This window comes from Onthophagus taurus, chromosome 2 (assembly GCF_036711975.1).
Source record: "Onthophagus taurus isolate NC chromosome 2, IU_Otau_3.0, whole genome shotgun sequence".
NCBI lineage: Eukaryota > Metazoa > Arthropoda > Insecta > Coleoptera > Scarabaeidae > Onthophagus > Onthophagus taurus.
Window position 1 is genome coordinate 5,172,298 of NC_091967.1, and position 21,031 is coordinate 5,193,328.

Consider the following 21,031-nt stretch of genomic DNA (forward strand, 5'->3'; position numbering starts at 1 on the left):
TAAGATAAATTGGTACATTTATACTAGAAGAATTGTCATAAAATTTGGCAACACACTTTTATAAAAGAATTTTCTATAATAAATAACATAATATATTTTGCTTATATTCCAGTTTCTATTTAAATAAATTTGTGTAAAACTGAAATCGTAAATGTAATAAAGACTAACAAACATTTATTTCTTCCTTAAACCTTATTTACAGTGTTGCCATCTAGTTACAATCTCTAAACCCGACGCCGGTCGGCGAACAACGCCATTTTGACGTGATCATCAGCGTGCATCGTCACGCTTGTAGTGTTCTCCAAGAAAATTTAAATTCCTATGAAATTACATCGACTTTATAATTTTGAATTCTGTTAATATTGGTAAATCAATTAATTGACGTCAAAGGACTCAAATTGGTAAGTAAACTCATAATATTAATAAATTAAAAAAAAAAAACCACAACGCCGCCATTCCATTTTCATGGCGTCATTCGGCTTCTGTCATAATTTTCCGGGTTCATCGTGTTTTTTCTCGTAATCACACGTATTAAAACACGTTTCTATTTCAGTAACACAATGAGTTACTACCGACCTAAGTGAGTACAACATTTCATCGGCATCAATTAAAAACAATAATTTGTGCACGTTTTTTTTTGTTTTTCTCCTTTTCTTGTTACAGCTTTAGCCAAACCGCTGCGATGTCTCGTGGTCGTGGTTATTCATCATCAAGAGGTAGTAGTTATCGTGGATCGAGTCGTGGAACTTCGGCATGGGGTTCTAGTCAACGTGGTAGCTACAACAATAGTAGAGGGTCCGGAAGCGGTGCTCGATTTTCGTCATCGTCATTCAATTCGTCTTTTGACTCTAGATCGAAATATGGGTCGTCGTCTGATCGGTACTCAAGGCCAGATGACTATAGAAAATCGTCCTATAGACCGGTAAAATAAATAAAATTAAACAAAGATAAAAAAAAAATTTGATATGTCTTTGTGTTACTTGAAGTTTACATGATGTTACTTTGAGCGTCAAACGAGACTAATATTATTTTATAACTTATTTCCACAAGATGTGTTTATTTGAGTATATCTTACTATAAATAAGTTACACTTTTTTTTTTAAATATTTGGTAGCATTTTTGACTTTTTGTTCTAGAGCTTTTTTTCTCTCAGAGCTAGATACTATGTTTATTCCAATTATGATTTGTGCTATATGCACACCATTTGTGAATGAGAACTAAATATACAAAATTGTTAACAGACCCTCCCTTTTCCCTATTAATCCATTATATTGAGGATTTACTGTACTACTGAATAAATAGTACTTTATATGCTACATTCAGAAATGATGTAATGTTTATACCAAGGTCCATAAAACATATTGTATCAGGGTGGCCAGAGGTAATAGAACGCGTTTTAGGGAAGGGAGGGGGTTAACGTCACGAGTTACGACGCAGTGGGAGCTACACTGATTATAAATGTTATGTATTTTTGTTTTTTATTATTTAATTACATAATTTTTATACTTTAAATAGAATACTTTTCTCTTAAAACGCTTGTAACGTGTGAGGGTTGTTCACTTTTCATAAGTTGATGCTTTATGGACCTTGGTTTATACTTCAAACAAAAAGAAAATATTTAAATCAAAAATATTGAGTCAAAATACCTATTAATGATATTACAAGGCGCAAAATAATTGCTAAATACATTTTCTTTTTGTTTTTATAGGACAGTTCTAGATATTCTGGCAGTGAGCACCGTGGGTCTCCAGACCGTAAACGATTGAGAACTGAGGTATGTAAAGGATTAATAAATGTTCTAATATTTAACAGCACAGGTTGACAAATACTGGGGGCTGATAATCAGACACCTATAGAGGGTACACGATTGATCCCTTCACAAAGAATAAATCAAATAGCGAGAGAATGAACGCTGATTTAATAGAAATACTAAGAGAGAATGCAACCAAATTTTGACAAAAATGATATTTAAACTTGTTAAAATGTACGTCTCGAGAGATTTTATTCGATATAGTAACAAGTAATAAACAGATAGATAATAGATTATACCCAACGATTTATTCATCGATTCTTAATTTTTTTTTAATAAACTGGAACTGTAAGATTCGGCGGATTAAAAATAATTTTATTACTTGTTATTTTTTTGGTGATTTTAAAACTGTATGTAAACGTTTTTTTGGATGGTTAAAAGCCATGTTAAACTCGTATCAAATCAATAATAGATATTTTGTAATACCTGACCTGATAGACGTGAAAAGTCTGAAGCAGGTCAAAATACTTAATTGAATCGAACCTAATAAATAGAAATAAAATAAAAAAAAAACCTGAATATGCAAATGTGTTATTGTTGTTATCCAGTCTCTTAGCTCGCGCCATGATGGCTACGGTGGATCAGGTGATAGCTACGGCAGATACGACTCTTCAGGGAGTGCGTCTTACACGGATAGGAGAAGTTTTTCGACCGACAGGAGGCAGTCATCATTTTCTAGGCGCGAAGAATTCCGAAAGCCGGCTCCGCCCGTTTCCTCTAGCCCTCGCGGGGGTTATAGGGGTCGCATCAGTTCAAGGGGTTCGATGCGATCAAGGCTAAGAGAGAGGCCGACGCGCCGCCGTCTCATTGAGAGCTCTTACGTTGTACGGAGACGCACTATCAGACCGTCTGACTACACGAAGAGATTAAAAATGGCCCGTATGAGGAGGTAATTAAATACAAAAACCTTTCTAATAATGCCGAAATGAATCAAAAAAATTATATTATATTGGTGTCGATGTCCCGCTTTCCTCTTCTTCTCCCAATATAAAAAAGGTTTAAATAAAAAAATATTGTTGAGGGTCACTTCTCGATAATAAATTAATAATTGCGACGTTTGGGATATTTTATGGAGGTCGCATCCGAATAATGTGTAAAATCGACACATAAACAAACAAAAACAAATTTCTTTGAGTTCACAGGGTTTTCAATTTATTTTTATTCAACGACGACTGAAGATTTTCTTTTTTTCAAGAGTGAATAGTGCAGACGAAAGTTGTCGACCGTTAGATTAAAACGGCAGATGACTTGCTTTTACACCTTCTGCACGTTCAAACGCACTGAATCAATCAGCCGAATTCACGGAAGAAGAAAATGGAGAAGTTTTTGCTACAAAATGAAATGTTTTCGAGTCACATTGCAAGTTGGTGTTGTTGCACGTGTGACGTGGACTTATCCACGAAGAATTTATAATTTTTTTTTTATTTGTCTGTTTTAACAGCAAACTATCATTGCAAATTGATAATTTTAAAGCTTTTTCACATTCAATAATTTCTGAGGCAATTTTAGTTGCTGTTACAACATTTTCCACAGAAGCACTAGCACTTTTAATCCACCGTTCGGTTTTATTTCAATGTTTTTAGCGCCGTTGTTCGTCGTTCCATTAAAAAACCGAAGAGTGACGATGAAAGCGGAAACGAAAAAGAAGAAGAATCCGAAGAGAAAAAATCTAAACCGGAAGCTGAAGACGCGGAAGAGGAGAAACCCGGGAATGACGGTGGTGAAGATGATGACGAGGACGATCGTCAAAGTGAAAAGAAGGAGAAAACACCTAGTAAGAAAATAAAAGATGAAAAAGATGAGAAAAAAGACAGCGATAGCGGCGATAAATCGCCGTCGCAAAGAAAATACATCAAATTGGTTTGTCCTCATTGCCAAACTAAATGTACTACGTTTGTAAAGTACAGTTTACATTTGCAAAGTGGGCGTCATATTTCGGCGATGCGTCGCGTTGCTTTGAAACAAAAAGCGATTTTGAGCCGGATGCGTTTGATGCAGAGGAACGCCCAAAGAGAACTTGAAAAGACCACAGACGACTTGGCATCAAGAACTAGTTTTTGCCCATTGTGCAAATTGAATTATAAACAGCCTAAATTAACCCATCAGGCTTCTGAGTCTCATAAAAACATGAAAAAGTTTTTGATGCCATATTGCAAAACTTGCAAGATAACTTTCAAGAGTCCTATGTTGTATGAGAGCCATTGTTGTTCTATTGATCATATTAAGGTTTGTAGATTTTGTTTTTTTTAAACAGCATTAGAAGAGAAAACTCGTCTCTGTGTTACTTGAAGTTAATTTTTAATTTAACTTTGAGCGTCAAACGGGACGGATATTAAAAAGATCTTGTTTTCCACAAGGTGTATTTCTTTTTATATAAATTCATCTTACTAAAAACAAGAAACAATCTTAGAATTATTAAAAAAATTGGAATTTTTATTGATTTTCTAATTTGTTTACAGCGTAAATCTAATTCTGATGACAAATCTGATAAAGATGAAGGATCTGGAGCCGATGATAACTTAGAAAACTTTATGACCATTGATTCTGTAGGCGATATGGACGGTAAGAAACGCAACAAATTTTATGTTGCAATTGTTGTCCTTGTGTTACTCAATAATAACCTCAACTATTTATTATTGAGCGTCAAACAGGACAAAAATAAACCTATCCAACTTATCCGAAAAATGTTCTCATAATAATGGTAACAATTTTACCAAGAGTGGGATACAATTTTATTTCCTATAATAAATTTTTATTGGCCCATTTGTGGTTAAAAATACTATAAAATTCTTGGCACTATCACTAGAACGAATCTATATAGTAGGTACTATAGTGTTAGTTCTAGTTTTAATACTCCCTTTGTCCCAAATTAGGGTATATATTTCTCTAAAATTTATGGATTAAAGAAGGTTTGGAGAATTAACGAGTTTTTATCTATTTAATATAATATAAAGTAATCTAAATTTAATTAATGAAAGAAACTAGAGTTCTGTTTGTCAAAGGTTAAATCAAATCGATGTTTTGAGGATATGTGCGACTCAACGCAAGTTAAAAGGTCGTACTACATAACGCTGGACGAAGCAGAATCAGAAAGGCGCTGTAAAAGCAAACGGTTCATAACTAAAGTTATGATTATGGCTGCAGTGGCCATAAACAGTATTTCAATGGCAAAATAGGACTTTGGTCTTTTGTTTATAAAGAACCTGCTAAAAGAAACGGCAAGAAGCGGGTAGGAGGAGCAATGGTGACCAAAAACATCGAGTCTATCAACGCAGCAGAATGCAAAAAGATGATTATTGATAACGTTGTACCAGCCATTAGATCAAAGTTGATTGGTAATTGATGATAATGGATCAAGATAATATAATTCATAAGCAATACCACCATATTTATCTCAGTTTCTTATGCACAAGCCCACAATATCAAAATTGACAATCATCTTCATTAATATCTGTTATGATTAAAAAACTGAAAGTGATAGAGAAAAACGTTTCCCATAAAAATTAATGATAATGAATTAAGATAACATAATCCATAGTCAATGCCACCATAGATATCACCATTTCTTAGGTTCAAGCCAGGAATTCTCAAAATATGAAAATTGACAATCACCTGCGTTAAATTCTGTTATAAGTAGAAAATTAAAGGTGATAGAGAAAAACGTTTTCCATAAAAATTAATGATAATGAATCAAGATAACATAATCCATGGTCAATGCCACCATAGATATCACCATTTCTTAGGTTCAAGCCAGGATTTCTCAAAATTGACAATCATCTATGTTAATTCTGTTATAAGCAGAAAATTAAAGGTGATAGGGAAAAACGTTTGCATAAAAATTAATAATAATGAATCAAGATATTATAATTTATAACCAGTGCTACCATAGATATCACCATTCATGAATAAAGAAAAGCTTCGCCATGAAGGGCGTTTACATTGAACCAGCTGAATTGTGTTTAAATGTGTAAAATTTTCATTAATGTATCTTTAAATTAAGTTACAAATTGAATTACTAATTTTGCAAACACAATAAAGCAGTTTCCAAAGTTTTGTACACCATAATTTGAGACAAATTGTAAAGATAAATGTATACCATAATTTGGAACAGAGGGAGTAGTTATTAAGCGCTAAATTGTCTATTTTTACGGAAGTAAAAGTAGAACGAGGGCTAGATCTAGAACTAATAACTAGAACGGAATGACTCCAGTTCTAGGTATAGTGTTAGTTCTAGTTTTACACTTGCACTGTCACTAGAACTAACATTAGACCTAGAACTAGAAATATTTGGGTTTAGCCTGTCGTCTCAAGACAACTAATCCCGAATGTTTCTAGATTTATCTTCCTAGTGGTCAATACATCCAGGAAAGGTAATGATTCTTTCTATTATTATCCACGAATGTATTATAATTATAATTTATTCACCTGTATATAACAAAAAAAAATTTGGCCATTTTATCATTTCTTCTAAATGATGCAAATGGATTAAGTAATAATTAATTTTTTGTTTTAGAAGAAGAACGTGAAAAGAAAAAAGAAGGTGAAGACACAACAAAACCAAAAGAAAGTATAAACGTTGGCATAGAACACGTAAAAAAAGTTGAAGTTTATTATTGCGATTTATGCAGTATGTACTTACCGCGTCGTGAAGAATCAGAAATGCCGAAAAAAATTGCAGAACATTGCAAATTACGCACTCATTTACGACGTTACGTTAGTTACAAAGAAGATAAAGAGTTGGCTAAACGAGCTGAACGTTTACAAAGGCGTGAAACGTTGGAAAAGGAGAAAGAGAAAGAAAAAGAAGAAATTAAACCCGCTGACGATTCAACAATAAAATCTGAGACTGGTGGAAAAGAAAATGGGGAAGCTAGCTTGAATGAAGATGAAGGTGATGAAAAGCTTTGGGCTGATGTTGATAAAGACTTGGGGATTATCTTGGCGGAAGCTGAGTCAGGGAATAAAAGTTCTGATGAAGATGAGGATGATTCCTTTGTGGGTGGGAGATACGATAGATTCAAGACTGGCGAGAAAAATGTTGACGAAAAGAAATTGGCGGATGATGGTAAAGAAGATGAATCGATGGAAACTGAAGTTAAAGAAGAAGAAACTCCTGAAACTGAAGCTAAATAAAGTAGTAATGAGTTATGTGTTGGAATTTATCGATTTACTAATTTCAAATTGAGTTTTTATATTTCCATTAGTTTTATATTCTAATTAAGTTGAATACATTATAATAACGATACTTATAGATGGTTAAACAATGTGTGTCTCGTGTTATTTTGGATAATCTATTTTGTGGTTGTAAATAAGTTTCTTGAAAATTAAATTAGAAATAGATGTTCAATCTCCAAATTATTTGTTTTATTTGTGTTCATTTCACGTTAATTATTTCGTTAGTTAAATATTTCGTAATAAAATGAATACCAGCAATCCTGGGTGGTATATTTCAAGTTTACAACAACAGTTTATTATCTCTTAACTCATATCAAGATTATTAACAGCCCTCTTAAGATGGTATGCAGTCTCAGCTCCTTCTGGCAATAAAACAATCTCATCAAGCACCGCGAAGAAAAGGAACACGTACAGTTGTATAGCAATAAAACCATGAAACTGCATCGTATTTCATTTTGGACAGTTAATTGAGATGGAGACTGCTTTCTGCGAATTATATATAAAGATTTATCGCTGTACAATCCTTTAGGAGACAATAGATCGCTCCGAGCGGTCACAAAATCAAAGCTACCGACATCAAATTTTGATATTTATAGTAAGAGATGAAAAAATTTTATGTGAAACATTTTTAAGAAATTAACTGTTATCAAAACTTTAAAATCTTTTAGCATAACATTCACCAGTTCTTCTGTATATCTTATTTAGATCATTTTTGTTATAAAGGCAGATTCTACACTCATTCATGAACAATATTTTTTTCCACTGTCCAATTAATGTGTATTCGGGCAAAAAGCAAGTCTAGATCTTTTGTGAGTTGCAGTAAGGTTCTGTAGCTAGACTGCAAGTTGTTAAACCACTTTCTCTTAATGTTTGACGTAGCGGTTTGATCTTTCATTGCAGAAATTTTCCAACACCTGCTTACACAGAGTTTGTAAATTTGAGCAGAGTAAAGTTTTTGGCAATGTCATTTCCTACTTCTTTGGAAAATTAGCTTTTCTTACATTTTTACTCTTTTAGTTCTGAAGTATCTAAAACAACAAACATGGGGATAAATAATTTTGCCATTTTCTATTCTTTATAATAACCAGTTTTCCTTCAATTTTTGTAAATCTAGTGTTGAACAGAATTTCTGATCAATGTAATTAGAAGTGCATCTTATTTCTCATCATCTCTAAAGCAGCAAAAAAGGAAAAAATGGTTTTTGCCGTTTCATATTCTTTTAAAAAATCGGTTTTTCTTGATTTTTTGCTAATTTCGGGTTGTGCAGAAATACCTGAAACAAAAAACATGGAGATAAATATGATTTTTATTATGTGTATCTGTAACTTTACTTCGGCAATAAATAAAAATCGATCCAACAAAATTTATCGTGTTTACCTCCCCCCCGTATACAACAGGCAAACAAATCAAACTTCCCTAACACTGAAAAAACACAGAAAAAGAAATAAATAAACAATGTTTCAACATCGTCCCCTCCCTTATTTTTCTCGAGATCTCATTCCCTTTGCCCTTTTCGTGGATCCATCCCCTTAACGTCGTTAACGTTGGAAACTACGGCGTTTGACGGCTTCGTCCCCACTTCGACAATTCAAGCGATTTCGATTCTTACGCAAACCTTTGCTAGGGTAACAAATCGTATGCGCGGGTCGTGTTTTGGGGGGCGAATGTTGCAGCGTAGGCGAAACGACGAGGTGGGCGGGGTTAGGGTTCCGAGAACAAGTGAAAATCAGAACCCCGCTAACTCAATCAGGGCGGCCGAATTTTCGGGGCTTTCCCCTGGTGCTCGACGGATGTATAACGAACGACTTGTGTCGCTTCTAGAGGAAGAAGAGGAGTCGAATTCCCCCCTGCTCCGGTTGTCTCACAGCGTTTCCACAGTAAGTAATGCTTCCGATAAATTACCGTTCTCTCTCTCTTTTCTTTCTCTTCAACACCCGGTTCGGTATAAACGTGTAATTATTTCAACGTGAATTATTCGATGACTACCGGTAGCCGATTGGCCAATTGAATTTCTGATTAATATTCGATGTAGTATACATCCGTTGGCATCCAATTAGACGAAGTAATGATGTACTTCTATCGCAATCTTTAAGAATAATATAGTTCACGTTATTTATCATTATGATTTGTTACACTTCTACTAAAATATAACTCAATTATATTAAATAATAGAACAATTTTGATGAAAATAACCGTTTATTAGTCGAGTTAAATCTGTCACAACACGTCCGCCTTCGATGCAAAAAAGGGGATGCTGCCACCCTCATCCATATTCTTTTCGCCCTTAGCTTGTAAAGGGTGACGTAATCGTCGTCGATAATTTGGCCTTCGTCGGGCAATAGTCAGCACAATAGGCGATCAGGGTGCGTCCAGGAGGCTGACCGCAGAACACCGCCAACGTAAGGGTTGTTATTACGTCCCGTCCCTAGGCAGGAAGGGAAGAACTGGTTATTAGGCTCCGATTGATATGGTTATGCAATTACCGACTTTGCCCTCTAGTCTCAATAAAACTCAACCCATCCACGCGCCTACTCTTTTATCTAATTATATACTTACAATAGAAGTTATGACAACTTTAATTTTATATATATTTTTTTTTTTTTGTTGATGAGTACATAAGTATTGATTTCTATTTCAGTATATTCGAAAATTTGTAATTCCCCCAGCGAATAAAACAATAGAATTAGTTCCCCTCTTATAACCGCCGCCCCCGATGGAAACTTCACGTTTGACGATCCCGTGTTAAACGAATCGAAAATAACTCGCGCAATTGGATTCCTGCACTATTCCCGTCTCTTTCTTTCCACGCTTCTAATTATACGAAACCAGACCGCATTAGTCATGGTTTTAAGCTGTCCCAAAAAAAAGATCTTTCTACATTTCTTTTTTGTTGGTGACGATTCGATTTAAATAATGTGACGTTGATCGATCCGTTGCGAAATGCGTGAAAGATGTATCGATTTTAACCGTTAGAGGGTATCCAAAAAATAATGCTACTAATAAAAATGGTGAACTTAAAAAATTGTATTTTTTGCAAACTGTATTTTTGTGGCAGGTGCAAGGCTTCGCAAACAAATCAATCTTTTGTTCAAGGCACTTCTCTCTGGATGGTGATTGGTTGATGGCAGAGGCGTGGCAACTAGAACTTTACGCTCCTCCCTTCAACTCCCCCACTTATTGTTTGTTACTGTATGTATACACTATGTACCAGCTTTTTCATGTAAATATATATAAATTATACATTGTCAGAATGTGTAGGTGGTATAGAATGTAGTGGTATAGAAATATTGATCTTGAATATACATTTCAGATGATATTGTTATCCCTCAAATTTATAAAGTAAGTAATTTATGTACTACAAAAGAATGAGGTACAACTAAAATTACTAATACCAAGTTATGTCATCTTTTATTTTGTCTGCTTTTATCTGTTTTTTACAAATATTATATGTATATATATTTCCGATTTGTCAAAAGATAGTGAAACATTCTGATGAATGTGCATTAAAGAGAAGCAGTATGACACTATCAACTTGGGCAACCTGTGTTGAAAATCATCTTACCACTCTGCATTTATAAATCGCTGTGGTGGATAAGTAAGTATCTGAAAAGTACTTTAGGTCAGTTAGGTTTTAGTTGAGTTGTTGTGTTATTGAGTCTGTAGAAGCTAAAATTATGGGATATATTTACTTTCTGCACCAATTGGTCCATCTCATCTGGCATCACTGAGCCTCCTACAAAAAAAAATTATTTTATTTGCTTGGCAGAAACTGTATCTTCTACAGATTAAGTGCAATGGGAAAACTTTGACTCATAAGCTGCCGAAAATTCTAAAGAATGTTGAGCAGAAAATTATTAAGAGAAAACTGTACTTTCTCGAATATTTATATATACTAAAATTTTAGTTTTAGCCTGCTACAAAATTGTTTTGCAAATCTAATTTTTGCTATTTTGGTTAGTTCTTGGAGAATGCTTCTTAATATCATTTAATAAATTGTTACCTCAAGGTATTTTTGCTTTTGAAACAAAAGAGTCTTTAGATTTGGTTGTTGGGAAGTTGTTTCCAACACTTGTCCAATTTCATTTAATCAGGATTTGATAAAACTTATTGTTGATACATGCTGTATGGGATCCAAAATGAATATCCGTACAACAGGATACTTAGTACACACTTTTTTCTATGGACCAACACTACCATGCAGATTCAATTTATACCGATGTCAAAATGGTGTTTAACTGGGTTAATCATAACCTTTCGATGTCTAAATTTCATTATTTAGGAATCACGTCATAATTATTTCGGAACAGAATTCCAGAAACTCTACCTGTTAATTCGAAAATAGGTCACCACCGTTTCATACTAGACCTAGAGCTAGAAACATTCGGGTTTAGTCGTCTTGAGAGACGTACGGCTAAATCCGACTGTTTTTAGCTTTAGTTCTAGTGACAGTGCAAACGTAAAACTAGAACTAACACTATACCTAGAACTAGAATCATTTGGGTTTAGCCGCACGTCTCTAAAGACGGCTAAAATGATTCTAGTTCTAGGTATAGTGTTAGTTCTACATAGTAACAGTGCAAGTGTAAAACTAGAACTAACACTGTACCTAGAACTAGAATTATTTTGGTTAAGCCATCTTTAGAGACGTGTGGCTAAACCCACAAGATTCTAGTTCTAGGTATAGTGTTAGTTCCACATAGCAACAGTGCTAGTGTAAAACTACAACTAACCCTAGACCAAGAACTAGAATCATTCGGCTTTAGCCGTCTTATGAGACACACGGCTAAACCCGAATGTTTCTAGTTCTAGGTCTAATGGTAGTTTTAGTGACAGTGCAAGTGTAAAAGTAGAACTAACACTATACCTAGAACTAGAATCATTTGGGTTGGGTTGGGTTGATTCTAGTTCTAGTGTTAGTTCTACTATTATTTGTTATACTAGATTAAAGATTCTGCATTTTTTGTATGATTATGAAGATTTTGACCATAATTGATGTTCACTGCAACCCAACAAGAGATATCTCTTGTTTTTCTCTTCAAGTAATATTGACTTCAAGATGTAGAACGGGTAACCGTTGTTGAAAAGTGTTGAGGAACAAATGTTGATGATAGCTCTGCAAAAAAGGGCACCATATCAAAGAAATCATGCTTTGTGCGGTATATAAAGTCTCGGCAAATCCAAAGACTTCATAGTTTTTTGAAATAGCTACCCCTGTAATGTAAATTTTTTAGGGTTTCTGTTGGTATTGTCTAGGACCCTTATAAAATTTATGTTGTTTTCGTGATTTTTAGTAACATTTTCAGTAACTAAATAGTTGAGGTTAAAATACTAATCAATTTTTAGATTAACACGATTTTAACGAAGTACATATTTATTATAAATGGCAAATAAACACCTCACAATATTTTTTAAGCACCTTTTCTTTTTGAACAACGAAAACTAAAACGTCAGTGTGACATATCTATTTCAAAACATGATAAAACAAAACTCCCTGTTAATTTTGCCAACTTTAAAACAATTTCACAGGTATTATAGACAACAAGTAATACAATGGCAATGAAATGAAACGAAATTTTTGATTTCAAAAGTGATACGTTTGCAAGTCAAGATGAAAATATCAGGAGTTCTAACATTTGATGAATTTCTGTGGAAATCTTATTAATTACACTTCATGCTTTGATTATATATAATATGGATTGAGCTAACTGAATATATCTACTAACAAAAATGTGGCTCAAGGTGAATAGACGCAGATAGAAAGCGATAATGTGAAAGTGTAACAAAGATAGACATAAAACGGTACTAAACAGACGGGCGCATGCGCACAAAAGTGTCAAACCTGACGTTTATCGTTTTGTTGTGTCACAGCCAGTCACACCGTTATGTTTAAAAATGTATTGTTTCGTGTGCAAAGTTCGCGATAATACAGTTTCACATCACCTGTAAGTATTATAAATGTTACTTCTAATTGATAGTTTTGTGTCTATCTCGGTTCGATCACCTTGCGCAAGCTATCTCTCTCGTTGGCTCAATCCATATTATATATAATCAAAGACTTCATGCAACTTAATTCAGTTAATTTTAATTTAAGTTATTAAGTTAATTCTCAAATATCTTTTAATAAAAAAAAAACCTTGATGTGGAAAATTTTATAAGTTGGCAACATTGAAAATTTGCCCCCTTTATCTGTCATACCTCAAAATTTGGAGGTTAGAATTAGTAAAGTTATGTCAAATTTTGACATTTTAGGTTATGTCTTAGTAGTTTTAAATCACACCGTATATTAACACATTATTATCTTAATTATTTTAATGTTACAAGTGAAGTTCTTTCTTTCCTTTATTCAATGCAGATTATGCCGAAAATCCGGGGCATTTATCTCTTATCGTCGTTTTCTATAGCTTGAGGGTCGACGTGATCCGGTAATTGGTGCTCGAGTTCTCGAGGATTTAAGAGTTCCGCTTGAGGCCGTCTGTAACCTACGAAGAGAAGAGCGGAGAACGCGCGCTGTCCCCGAATCAGTACGACGAATAATGCGGCCGAATAATCTGGCGAGCAATTAAAAGCCTTTCTGATTTAAGAACCGGGCGGTGCGAGCGCCCCGCTGTAAATCAGAAGACTCCGACGATAATGCGCCGGGGGGCGCCGGTGGCTGAGTTGCTACTTTGCCGCTGCCGAACTCCCCGCGGCATCGTGCGATTTACAATCGACGCTTCACCGTAAAGTATCTTGTCAAGAAAAAATTTACTCTTTATTTAGAACAAAAATATGATTTGAATGTTTAAAAATTTAACCTTTAAAATCCATTTAAGGTGGAGAAATAAAACTTCGAGTTTGGGACGATAACGATAACCAGCTTATAAAATGCAGATTTAAACCCTATTTAAAACCGAACCATGCGAAGAGAATCTTAAACAGACTACATTCGTTATTGTCCCCATTGCCCTACGAATAAATCGTGCACCACTCTACTTGTCCCGCTTTATTCGGATTCCATCGAGAGCAAAAGGAATAATACTAGCTTTGAAACGGCTCCTTCTAACTTGATTGCGTTTGAAATTTATCAGTTTCCGTTCGCGTCCCAGTTCGCGCGTGATTCTCTTTCAGATTATTATTCAACTTCGGGTTCGTTTGATTGTTCGGATCCGCGGTCTGATTTAATTCCGGTGATACAGCGACGACGTCTTTGATCGAATTTGCGCCCGAATTTATTCGAATTTTAAATAATTTTTTTCGAATTTAGTTTTTAAAATAGTGCCATTGATAAGTAAATATAAATAAGTGGTGTGTTAACATTTAGAATGTAAATCTGTCGAAACGGTGCAAGTTTCCGCTTCACTCATCTGTCGACAGAACTGGGCCGCAATTGAATTTAGATCAAAGCAGTGAGGTGGTGGATGAAGGAGGTGAAATTCCACCCCATCTCTTGCGGATTACACGCGTTCACACAGAGAGAATAAGAGAGAGAGGTTGATTTTGGTTGTCGAATTGGACTCCGACGACAGATGTGTAAAGGATTTGCGCGAGGCGACACCCAAAATGGATTACAATTACACGGTATTACACATGTCGTACTGTTTGCCGTTCTACTATGTACTCAATCGATTGTATCAATAGTTTCGAATTGAAAACCAACAAAGTATTTTCTATGAGTACGAAGACTTTCAACATCGGTATTAATTGAACTAAAACTAGAACCTAGAAATAGAATTAATAGTAGATCCACAACTAGAAACTTTCAGATTAAATCAGGCGTTTTTTGATACATTTTTATTGAACTAACACTAGATCTTAAGAGACGTATGGCTAAGCCCGAGTATTTCTAGTTTTAGTTCTAGTGATACTAGATAGTGCTATGTTGTATATTTTTAATGAACTAAAACTAACACCAGACCTAGGACTAGTGCTACTTACTAGACGTAGTAAGTTAAACTGAATCTCTTACATAGACTATGCGAGGAAAAAGGACATTATGGCTAACCAGATCTGCCACAGGCTTCTCGGAAAGAACTTTTAAACCACGAATGGCTCATTATTGGGCCTACGTAGCAATAATCAGACCCATGATCTTAATATAACGGGTGCAATGAGATCTTGTCCGACAGCTGCTCTTGAAGCCCTACTGGGTCTTGCCACTTCATTTATATACAGGGTGAGTTATTAGTATCCCGGCGGACGATAGTTGCTAAACCGTTTGAGAAAGAAAAAACTATTTTCTACAAAAGTTGTTTGACTCACCACTTTCTATTGCGTAAAATTATTTTCACTTATACAGGATGTTCCAGTTAGACGTAACGGAGAGTACGTAGATTTTTTTAAATGGAACATCCTGTATATTTTATCATATTATGAATAGAATTAAATTTGTTTATACAGCCGTATATGTTACTAATTCATAACGTTCATAGTTCTTGAGATATCCAGTTGTTTTTCCAAAAGTGTTTTTCCAAAAAGTGTTTTTCAAAAAGTTTTTCCTTGAACCTGTGTCAGATAATAGTCAAAGCCAGTAGGTAAATGATAGTATCCAAAGATATTAGATACCATATACAGCGTGTTCATAAAGCTTAGTTACTTTTGATGTTTTTTTAATAGCTTTTTCTTAAGTTTTGGAAAATAATAATGGAACATCCTGTATATTGTGTGCTGGTTGACTTGCCTATCAAGTTACCTTTAATTAATGATAAGTATGTCATATATCTAACTTTAGTAGTTTTCCTGATATTTAGAATTTAAAGAATAATGTGTAATAAAATATGCGGTATTGTATTTAATATATAGTAGATACCAGCCATATACTAGATTTTAATGCGACTTGGTACTTTATGAGATTTAAAAAGATGTAAGTAATGAAATATGCAATTGTTCCGCGATATAATTTACGTCTTTAGAGAAAATAAGATGCAGATGTTAAGAGATACTTCAAGGTCTTTTATACAGCGCTTTAATGCTTGTAGAAGAGAAAATGGGCGGCATTTTGAACAACGTCTAAATATTAATTAAATTAATACCTACTTGTTGAGCAACGTTTAGTAATTTTTCATTCAAATAATTTAGTAATTAACAAAGGGATTTATTGTTCTGCCATTTAATTGTATATTTATCACGTTTTGATTATTTAATTATTAAAGTTTTTTCTTCAATTGTATTTTAATATAATATTACTGATTTACAAATGACAAACAAAAAAAGGACAGAATATATAACATTCTTTCACTTTTTTAAGTACAATAATGACATTTTATTACACATTTTTCTTTTAATTCTAAATATCAGGTAAACTATTAAAGTTAGACATATGACATACTTATCATTAATTAACGAGAACTTGATGAGCAATTCAACTAGCACACAATATACAGGTTGTTCCATTTAAAAAACTTAAGAAAAAGCCATTTGAAAAACATCAAAAGTAACTATACTTTATGAACATCCTGTATAGTGTATCTAATATCTTTTAATACTATCATCTACTTACTGGATTTGACTATTGTCTGCCGTAGTTTCAAGGCAAAATCGGATAAAATGTCGTTTTTACATTGTTTTTAAAAAGATCCTGTAATGGGCACATTTTGGAAGAACAATTGAATATCTCAGGAATTATGAATGCTGTGAAATAGTAACATATACGGTTATATAAACAAATTTAGTTGTCTTCATAATATGATAAATTAAACAGGGTGTTAAATTGAAATAAATTGGCGTACTCTCCGTTAAGCATAAATGGAACACCTGTATAAGTGAAAATTTTTTTTCAAGTTGTGAAAACAACTTTTATATAAAATATTTTTTTGTTTTTCAAACGGTTTAATATCTATCGACCGCCGAGGCAGCTTTAAATTCCTTATCACTGAAAACAGACTCTTCATTCAGCTGATGCAGGGTAACCTCAGAAGACACCTCGAAATCCTCAAGGACCCATGTCTAAATCACTTGATTGAAATTAAAATGGAACCGTATACCGATAGAATACAATTTTGACCAGCAGTATCAGGCCATATTTAGAAGCAGGGATGATTAAACGAAGGGGGCCCTCAACTAAAAAGAGAAGCCTTTGCCTGGTATACGGATGCTTCAAAGACAGTTAGATCCGGAGTAGGCATGGGCATTAGTGGACCAAATAGCCGCATTAAATTATCACTCAGCTCGGACATAAACATTTTCACAGACAGTTACATCAGAGAGTGTATCAGCAACCTGAGAGAATTCGCTAAGGGCAATGATGTTACTCTATGGTGGGTTCTAGGTCACAGAGACATTGAGGGCAATGAGAAGGCTGGCCAAAGAGGCAGCGAAACCGCCCTTCATTGGACCCCAGCTCGGTGGTAGACTACAAAAAAGCCACCTAAAACAAGTAATCAACAGTTGGGAGGCCTCAAAGGTAACCTTACGCAGGAAAGAACTTCCAGGTCACAGACAAGCGAAGAGTATGATAACTCCGTCGCAAAACAAAACCAAAAAGGTTTTATGCCTCAGCAAAGGAGATCTAAGGACGCTCTCAGGTTAACCTAAAATACCACCTCTTCCACATTGGACAAGTTGAGGATCAAACTTATCGAGTTTGCAACGACGAGTCAGAAATGGCTGAACATATACTGTGCTGCGATAAAGCTCTTTTGACACCTACCAACATAAAGAAACAAGACTTTGGAGCAATACTAAGGTTGGTCACAGTGACGAGAGGGGTTGCTCCCCTTAGCCCGGCAGCAATAATAATAATAATAGACCTAGGACTGAAAAGTTTCGGGTTTACCCGTGCGTCTTCAGACGCAGTTTTATTTCTAGTCGTAATTCTAGTGTTAATTCAAAAGTATTTTCTATTTTTTTCTTTACTATTACATAAAGTTACAATTCTAGAATGACATGTAATTGTCAACTTAAATTTTAGTATAACCAAAATATATTTATATAACCAAATGTTTCGTCGTATAAATCAAACAATATCCGAACGCTGCGAAAGCGGTTTTTGCACAGTAGTTGCTCAAAGATACGTTGTCGCTTTTATAATGTGTCTCAATATCACGCAATTTAAAACGTTATCGCTATGCTATGAGACATCTTTATTGTACCTAATCGATTGGGGAGGAACAAACACTTCTAATTTAACTACAGATCCAAACGCCATGTTTGTAATCAACGATACAATACCCAGTGGAAGTCTCTGCACCGAATCGGCGGTGATGATACCGTATTCTATGATAACCTCCCAAATGGATTTTGACGCATTGTTTATGTCAAATAATATTTATTGTTATACGTTATTAATTACGCATCTCCCGGTGGGGTTAACGTGTGATAAATTAGGTATTAGGAATTCAATTATTGCTTCATCGATTATTGGTGTTTTATTATCCAGTACTTATCCTACTATATTAACAAAAAGTAATTCGTTTGTGTTTCTAACACATAGAATAGCTCAAGGTATTTATTATTTATTATTACATTTTAATGTTTCCAAATTTGATTTTAGGGTTATTAGAAGCAATAATCAATGTAGTAACTGTGCATTTAGTGTCGCATTGGACCACGAAAGACGAATACACAATTGTGTTAACGTTGTGTAATGCGGGCGCAGCTTTGGGTGCGTTATATCATGAAATATTAACATATGCTTTACTTTTCGTGAGATGGGATATAATGTTTTATATTATTTCTGCGTCGTATGCCATCACTTTGTTATTAAATATTTATTTTGTGTACAATAATCCTCTACAATCGCCGTTTGCTAGTAAAGAAGAGAAAGATAAGGTGATGCAAGAATTGGGGGAAGAATACCCTGAACGTATTCCGTGGAAACAAATTGGCCGAGATGGTTCTATATGGGCGTTATTACCTGGGCAATTAGGAACGGATATAATGAGAATTTTTCTTTTCGTCTATATTTCTAAGTATCTAAGATTGGTGATAGGAATAAATATTTTTAAATACTATTATTACATGATTATCTGTCATATCGGAACGGTGTTTATGCCGATGTTGTGGTGCTTATTAGCCCAGTACTTTATTAATAAGAAGATGATGCCCGTTTTGTATGTAAGAACATTTTCAGCCGGATTAGGAAACATTATGCCGTTTATTTTCGTGATTTTATCGACATATAGTGGCTGTTTAGCAGAAAGTATCATAATTTGTTACACCGTGGGCTCAATCATCCGCGATCTCTCTTTAGTTGGTACAGCAGTTAATGTGTTAGATATAACTAGATATTATAGTGGATTAATAGAGGCTATCACCCACGGTATTGGACGAGGAGTTGGTGGTCTCATCGTATCGAAAATGTTGTCACATGTGCGATTAGAAACAATAAACGATTTTCGATTAGCAACATGCGCTGTGGGTTCTGTAAGCATGTTTCTTACAATTTTATATTACGTATGGGCCGATGCAAGTAGAGCGAAATGGGATACTATTGAAACGGAAGAAGATGTAATCGGGTTAAGACTACATAAGAGGTTAAAATTATTTAACAAAAAATGTCTAATAATGAATTAATTCTTCATTTAGGCAAATCCAAGAAAATCCTAATATACATAGTATTCAGTTTTAAAGATGTTTTGAAATACGACGAACGATAATTCATCTTTTTTTTTGTATGCGTCGGGTATCAATGCACCATCGTTCGCCTCGATGAAGAAACCTAATTGGTCTTTCAAAGATGTAAGGTGGCCAAAGAAATTTTAGGTAAGAGGAACGTTGTGGATCCAGTGGAATGTTAATGGTCCATTAAGTTAACGAGAAGTGGTATTTACATGACAATGAAATGTTTACAAGTGATTGTAAAAGTAGCTCATTGAGTATATAAAAAAATAGACTTTGTAACTAATCGGTAAACTATTTATTTTCCTTTCCCCGCTGTTCATCACCACGGGAATCAAAAAAAAACATAACTAACCGGGGCGATAATAAAAAATGTATGCAGATTCGGGCGAATTTCAAAAGCGCGCCCCTCGAAAACAGCGCGTCGGCTCAATTATCCGGGACTCTATCATGTAAATGAGACACCCCGCGGCCCCGTTTTTACGCGTTGCGTTTTTTGGGGGGTGGAGGCGTCGGTTGCCAGGAATAGATAAAAAAAAAGGGAAAAACGTGGATACCGAGAACGAACGGACGGACGGTCGAATCCGGGAGGAGATAACTCGATTCGCGTAATGAGGGGCTGAATGGGTAGCCGAGCGTGCGTTTCGGGGCGCCGGGCGTTGAGGGGCCCCTTTCTCGGGTAACTGTATTGTCCGAGCGACTGCACCGGGATAATCCGTTTACGAGGATCTTTGTACGGGCGATTTCACGGGTCACGGGATGTCTTCCGCCTCGGGGGCCTACGAACACCCCACAGAATTTCAAGTTTCTTAATTGAGGTTGTTTCTTGTGTTGGTTGTTTCGAGTTTCTTCAGCTTCATAAACTTTTTTTGTTTTATTGATAACTTTACTCTTAATTTTTGTTTAGAAATATAATCTAAAAACTTGAAAATGATTTTGATCTAATCCATTCGAACTTCCACTGCAGCTGATATTGTCGTTCATGTCTCTATATCTCTGTGTTAAAACATTAAATGAAAATGGGGCTTCTTGGGCTTCCAAAAGCACTGCTTCCTTGGTTGCAAAAGTATGGCATATATCAAAAGCAACTTTTTCCAGATTTGATGTATAAGAGATGATGGAGAATGAGATACAGTTCAAATTGAGTTGATGAAAAATTCTGCTCAGGTTGAAATTTAAGGAAAAATATTTATGTAAAAAAATAGGGACTGCAAAAAATAGGTTTTTTTTTTAAATATTTGTTGCTATAGGCGACCAGGAATACGATGTAGGTTACATTAAGTTGATCAGAAATTCTGTTTAACTCGCAATTTGTAAAAATTCAAGAAAATCCAATAAATCAGGAAATGTCAGAAACAATTTTCTTTACATATATGCTTTTATAAATAAGAAGGAATGTAATTCAGCAAAAATTAAAAGAATTAGAAATTCTGTTCAAATTAAATTTTTCAAGAGTTTTAGAAAAGCTGATTTCCAGAGAAGCAGAAAATAGTAAAAATAAGTTTCGTTTAA

General features: G+C 34.7%; 2 protein-coding genes and 2 non-coding genes across 6 annotated transcripts; all 4 read left to right on the plus strand.

Moving 5' to 3' along the window:
- Positions 1-232: 232 nt before the first annotated feature.
- Positions 233-7,165, plus strand: LOC111427595 (zinc finger protein on ecdysone puffs-like). 3 transcript variants are annotated; one of them, XM_023062808.2, is made up of 8 exons: positions 233-401; positions 554-580; positions 664-922; positions 1,709-1,774; positions 2,359-2,699; positions 3,394-4,036; positions 4,270-4,372; positions 6,324-7,165. In XM_023062808.2, exons 2-8 carry the CDS (start codon positions 561-563, stop codon positions 6,941-6,943), a joined length of 2,052 nt encoding a protein of 683 aa, XP_022918576.1. In that variant the 5' UTR covers positions 233-401; positions 554-560; the 3' UTR covers positions 6,944-7,165. The 3 variants fall into 3 exon arrangements, with proteins under 3 accessions (XP_022918576.1, XP_022918577.1, XP_022918579.1); XM_023062809.2 differs by having other exon boundaries at positions 6,327-7,165; XM_023062811.2 differs by lacking the exon at positions 554-580 and having other exon boundaries at positions 235-401.
- Positions 4,081-4,216, plus strand: LOC111427652 (small nucleolar RNA psi18S-1377). The gene has a single exon (XR_002707969.2). It is a non-coding gene; the product is annotated as a small nucleolar RNA psi18S-1377 (small nucleolar RNA).
- LOC139429203 (small nucleolar RNA psi18S-1377) lies at positions 4,406-4,542 on the plus strand. The gene has a single exon (XR_011639873.1). It is a non-coding gene; the product is annotated as a small nucleolar RNA psi18S-1377 (small nucleolar RNA).
- Positions 7,166-12,665: 5,500 nt separating the features above from the next.
- On the plus strand, positions 12,666-19,813 carry LOC111427552 (sodium-dependent phosphate transport protein 3-like). The gene is made up of 5 exons (XM_071193953.1): positions 12,666-12,927; positions 13,338-15,137; positions 16,856-18,403; positions 18,453-19,434; positions 19,487-19,813. The coding sequence occupies exons 3-5, from the start codon at positions 17,899-17,901 to the stop codon at positions 19,527-19,529; spliced, it is 1,530 nt and encodes a 509-aa protein (XP_071050054.1). The 5' UTR covers positions 12,666-12,927; positions 13,338-15,137; positions 16,856-17,898; the 3' UTR covers positions 19,530-19,813.
- The last annotated feature ends 1,218 nt before the right edge of the window (positions 19,814-21,031 follow it).

Bases quoted from the DNA above. Each gene is read 5' to 3' on its own strand.
- LOC111427595 (XM_023062808.2), top strand. From the start codon at position 561: ATGAGTTACTACCGACCTAA. The intron at 581-663 runs GTGAGTACAACA...TTCTTGTTACAG, and splicing joins ATGAGTTACTACCGACCTAA to CTTTAGCCAAACCGCTGCGA. The intron at 1,775-2,358 runs GTATGTAAAGGA...GTTGTTATCCAG, and splicing joins GTAAACGATTGAGAACTGAG to TCTCTTAGCTCGCGCCATGA.
- LOC111427552 (XM_071193953.1), top strand. From the start codon at position 17,899: ATGTTTCGTCGTATAAATCAAACAATATCCGAACGCTGCGAAAGCGGT. The intron at 18,404-18,452 runs GTATTTATTATT...ATTTGATTTTAG, and splicing joins AACACATAGAATAGCTCAAG to GGTTATTAGAAGCAATAATC. The intron at 19,435-19,486 runs GTTAAAATTATT...TTCTTCATTTAG, and splicing joins GGGTTAAGACTACATAAGAG to GCAAATCCAAGAAAATCCTA.